The sequence below is a fragment of the Brachyistius frenatus genome, unplaced genomic scaffold, assembly GCF_029030835.1.
Source record: "Brachyistius frenatus isolate BFR_SWC_R1_liver_20210118 unplaced genomic scaffold, ASM2903083v1 Contig_362, whole genome shotgun sequence".
NCBI classification, from domain to species: domain Eukaryota; kingdom Metazoa; phylum Chordata; class Actinopteri; family Embiotocidae; genus Brachyistius; species Brachyistius frenatus.
Window position 1 is genome coordinate 257489 of NW_027210961.1, and position 5079 is coordinate 262567.

At 41.6% G+C, this 5079-nt stretch overlaps 1 protein-coding gene across 1 annotated transcript; it reads left to right on the forward strand.

The window, feature by feature from the left end:
* Nucleotides 1-1233: 1233 nt before the first annotated feature.
* Nucleotides 1234-4943, forward strand: LOC138636240 (condensin-2 complex subunit H2-like; the record flags this gene model as incomplete). Its single annotated transcript, XM_069724158.1, has 11 exons — nucleotides 1234-1570; nucleotides 2057-2158; nucleotides 2486-2547; nucleotides 2637-2712; nucleotides 2965-3021; nucleotides 3126-3205; nucleotides 3297-3508; nucleotides 3732-3817; nucleotides 3994-4077; nucleotides 4700-4763; nucleotides 4842-4943. Coding segments are annotated over exons 1-11 (1033 nt in total), but the record flags the coding sequence as incomplete, so codon positions are not given.
* Nucleotides 4944-5079: the final 136 nt, after the last annotated feature.

The window sequence follows — 5079 nt, forward strand, 5'->3', positions numbered from 1 at the left end:
TTTAATTACAATCAAGCAGCAGCACAGTAAATCTGTTTCTTACAAACTGCAGCGATGCCATCTAGCGGCCATCAGGCTGCATCACACCAGGAGGCCGACAGGGGGAAGCGATGAGCTGCATCGACTCACAGCAACAGCGAAGAAGAGATTTAGCGCGGGGAGTTTGACTGTTTTGCTAACGGCTACCGGACACTTAGCTGCGACCGTCCGGTCAGGATTCACGGTCAGTTCTGTTCGTTGTTTTCTTCATTTAAAAATACTTTACAGTTTCACCTTAACCTCGTCTGTTTGTGCTCACGTGCTGTTTTTTTATCAGAATCTAACTGTTAAATGTTTCTGGGGACAGTCAGCCAGGTTGGGTTTAAAAACGCAGCGTTTCTTAATTTGCTTTTGGTTTTATGTAAACTTGTGTGGGACAGAAGACTAGTTAAGAGAGGTGACTAATCGATGGGATGCCTTGTGGTATTCCGCGTATAGTTCAATACGTGGAGCTGTTAAGTTTTCCCATAATACACCGTCATAGCTGCAACAGCCCTGCGTTATGAAAACAGCCCGAGACCGAAGTAAAATGTGAACGAGTCACCTGCAGCATATATATATATATATATATATATATATATGTGTGTGTGTGTGTGTGTGTGTACATGGAGACTCACACATTCAACAGGCTGCTCGACAGTTAACAGCTTGTCTCTAAGAAGTGCAATTTTTCTGAGAATTGTGAAGGTTCGTTTTACCGAAGGTGGCATTAGCCAATTTAGATTTTTAAATGTAGTTTGGTGAATGACTTCAGCGTCACAGTTTAGCTCGTAGAAATGAAGTTCAGTGTTAAAACTTAAATTAATTTAAATTAAAACGGCAAATGTGACATTACGAAACAACTCAGCTGGTTTTTCAGGACAACTTAGAGGTGCTTTATTTCCGTTTTATTCTCCTGTAAACTTCTTGCATAAAGAATTCTCCATTAAAATACATAAACAGTGGATTAATGAAAATATAAAGCTATTAAGTGAGGTCTTGTTCAACCAGCTAACACAGTAAATAGCTGATTTTATTCTTGATAAATCTACAGTAGAAATCCAACATGAGTAAACGGTGAGATCATAAGTTTTCATCACATTCAGTTAGATACAAACCAGCAGGTTTACAGCAAAATAAACAAGAATGTTGGCGATTAAACACTTTAAATATTTGAGCTGTTTCTGATTAGCTGAAATGATCCTGATCAGCTGATGATGTCATAACTGTGACTGGACCAGTTAGAGATTGATTAGACATTATGTCAAAGGTGTGATGTAAAACTCTAGAAGTGAAACGTCTCATTGTGGGCCGACTATATCAGATGGACGGCCAGATTTGGTCCACGGGCCTGTGTTTGACTCGCACTGCTGCAGCGTTTCAAGGAAAAGTGTTTTTGTAGTTGTTCTTTTGACATCAGCATCTGACTCTCTGCTCAGTCGTCATGGAGGCCACAGAAAACAGGTTCGCTCACCTGCTGCAGCCAATTCGAGAGCTCACCAAGAACTGGGAGATCGATGTGGCGTCCGAGCTCAACGACTATTTAGAGGAGGTAAACACCACTGTTTGTTTGTTTGTTTGTTTGTTTGTTTGTTTGTTGACTCATATGAATCAACATCACTGTAAACGTGTCTGCGAGAGAACAACAAAACCAGATTCAGGAGATTCCGTTTCAAACCTCCACTGAGAGACCAGAGACGGATAGTTCAGGAGCTGCCTGAGAATCTTTCTTATTTTAAGTTTCCTTCAGTATCACAGTGATCAGAGATGGTGGTCTGATTACCCATGATGCACTGCAGACAGGAGCTGCTCACACAGTTCATCTGCTGTTAAAGGGATAGTTTGTCTAAATGTGGACAGATACAGGCTGAAAACAGGAGAGGACCTGCAGCTCACAACTGTAATCTGTCTGTCTCACACACATCTGTGTGCTGACATGTGTCCATCAGACTCAGTTCAGTGTGAGCTGATGAAGAGCAGTTCCACAGAGGAAGATGATGAACAGACTCAGGTGTAACCTGTGTTCACCTGTTTGCAGTTGGATGAGGTGTGCATCACGTTCGATGGAGGGAAGACCAGCGTCAACTTTGCAGAAGCAGCGCTGCTGATCCAGGGCACCGCCTGCATCTACAGCAAGAAGGTGGGTGAATGGGGCGGAGCGAGGCTTAGATTTAGGCTGACTTGGACTTTATTAATCCCACAGTGGGTAAATTTAGTTGTTACAGCAGCAAAGAAACACAAGAAGGTGCACACAAAAAAAGAAATATACAATATACATATATATCTAAAGTAAGATAATTAAAAATAATGATAAAAAAAAAATTAGGAGCATTGAATAAGTTAATACACATGCACACACACAAACTATATATCCACAAAAAAACATAAAAAGTTAAATAAATAAATATGGCTAGAGGTCATGTGAGCGCAAAGATGCTCTTACTGATTGTCACCATGTGTGTTTCAGGTGGAGCTGCTGCACAGCCTGGTGTACCAGACTCTGGAGTACATCAACTTCAACAAGAAGAGGTGAGCTCCGCCTCCAGGGCTCAGTTTATTCAGGAGGATTTCATTTCATTTCATGTTCGATGTCCTGATCTTTTGTTTTCTCCTGACAGACGTAACAAGGAGGCATCAGCGTCCGAGGAGGACGACGGAGCGTTGAGCCACCACCATGCTGACGACATGGACGAGGTAAGGAACCAAACCACACGATAATTACAGATATTTATGAAAATATGTTTCTGTCAGAACGTCCAGATAACAAAGTCCTCACTCAGCAGAACGACAGCCGTAACTCGAACGTCTTAATGGAGCAGTGTTTTTAAATGGATTTGTTTTTTTTTAATTAAAAAAAAAAAAATCTTTTACAAATGCTATGTTTCAAACCTCACAGCTGTCCCAGGGCATTCTGGGTAACATAGGCTGTGTTGTCTGTGTCCTCAGTTCACTCTGCTGGACCTGGAGGCTTCAGGGAATTGTCAGTCATCCGACTGCAGCTCAGTGAGTCCGTTTCCTGTCTGACCGCTCTTCATCATGACCTGTAACTGATTCCTTTTCCTCACCTTCCTCCTCCGACTGCCAGTGTGACTCCTCTTCCTCCTCAGACTGTCAGTGTGACTCCTCTTCCTCCTGAGTCTCTGATCCCTCCTGAAGCCTGTGAGAAGCTCAAGCTACCGCTCATCAGGTGAGATATTATTGATCGGTATGGTGAAGAGGAGGATGTTCTGTTTTTTCTGTGTGGTTCTGGTCTAAGTGTCTGGTTCTGTGTGACCCAGTGTGAAAGGGGAGGTTCTGTGTAGCCAAAAGGATTTCCGGATCAACCAGTTCCTGCCGGGTGATGAAGATCTGATCCTGCTGACTCTCAGGTCCGCTGCTGCTCACTTCCTGTTGGCACATCATCATCATCATCATCATCATCATCCTCTTCACCCTCCTGCAGACTCTGTCATCCAGCAGCAGCAGCAGCAGCAGCAGCAGCAGCAGCCTGGTGCGTCTGACCTCTGACCTCACACTGAACCACCCTTCATCCTTCATCATCATCATCCTCTTCTCTACATTAGATCTTTGCTCTAGTGCAGGACCTTCCTCTGACTGATAGTGATAGATATAGATTATTGTTATTGATTTTTGATATGAATATAAATGATTGACATAAATTATTGTTAGACATAGATTATTGACATTAATTGTTGATTGTCTCCTTTTTGTAGCTGCTGGTGATGAAGATGATGGAGGAGGAGTTGCAGAGGACAACATGGAGGTGGATGACGACACAGAGCAGGTGGACAGACACCAGGTGAGTCTGATTGATGAGCAGTTTGTTTGTTTGTTTGTTTACATGCTGCTTTGTCCTCCTGTGACCTCCATCCCTCAGAAACTGTCTGCAGTGCCAACATCCACAATCCCTGTGCTGATTTCATCTGATGTCTGATTTAATGTGATGTTTCATCAGTGTTGATTTAAATGTTTCAGGCTGTGACTGAAGCTCGTCTGTTCAGAGAGAGACGGCAGGTTGAAGGAGACACACAGAGGAAGGGGGAGGAGCTTCTACCTTCTGTAAGTACACAGATTCATCACCATCATCACAATATCACATGATCATAAAATTGACACTACACAATATGATTTTTTTTTTGTCTTTATCTTTACAATAATAACTTTTTTTTTTGTCAAACAACATTTTTACTCAGTATTTAAACTTTTTTTTTCATCATGAATGAATTAGTTACACAGCTTATTTTCCAGGAAATTTAGTTCTGTCTGGTGTTAGACTATTTGAATTAGAATACGTTGTTTGGTTCTCACCTATTTATCAAATATATTAAGAATTTATTTCTATATTAGATGAATTATTAACTTTAGTAAGTTAACTATTGCAGAAATATGACTTTTTCCTGACAAATTTGTAACATTTTGTCATAAATTGCATGGTAATTTCCTAAAATTACGTCATGATATTAAATTGGTGTAATTTTTCATCTTTTCTGTTAAAATTATAACTTGAAATGTTTTCTTTCTAAGGGGACTTCATTCTTTGCGAGTCTTTTGTCTGAATATTTTGTTTAAAACAAAATAATGAAATTATAATTTTTTTTCTTTTGACAGATTTTTCTCCTCTGTAACCTCTCAGATGTATGTTATTGTGAAATGAAAGGGTTAATGTGTGTATCCGTCTCAGGTGGATGTTTGGAGGTTCCACGACCTGTACGCCGTCGTCGGAGAGGACAGACCCTTTAAACCAGGTGACCCTGGCGACTGTTAGGTGTGTAAACAGGCCTGAGTGTTACAGAGCGCTGATTGTGTTTCCTCTTTATCTTCAGGGAAGTGCTACAAGGTTCCTGACGGGCTGGAGGACCGGGGGAAGAGGAAGAGGAGGAGAGGCGTGTCCCTGCAGGACTTCAGGACCTGGTTCACCGGAACCTGTAAGAGCGGTGCTGCAGTCTGGAAGACTTTACACATTGAGAGGGGCTTAATCAGTGTTTACAGTTTACTGTCTGTTTACTTCCTGTTTACTGTGGACTGAGGAGTGTTTGTGTGTTTACAGTCGATCCTCCACAG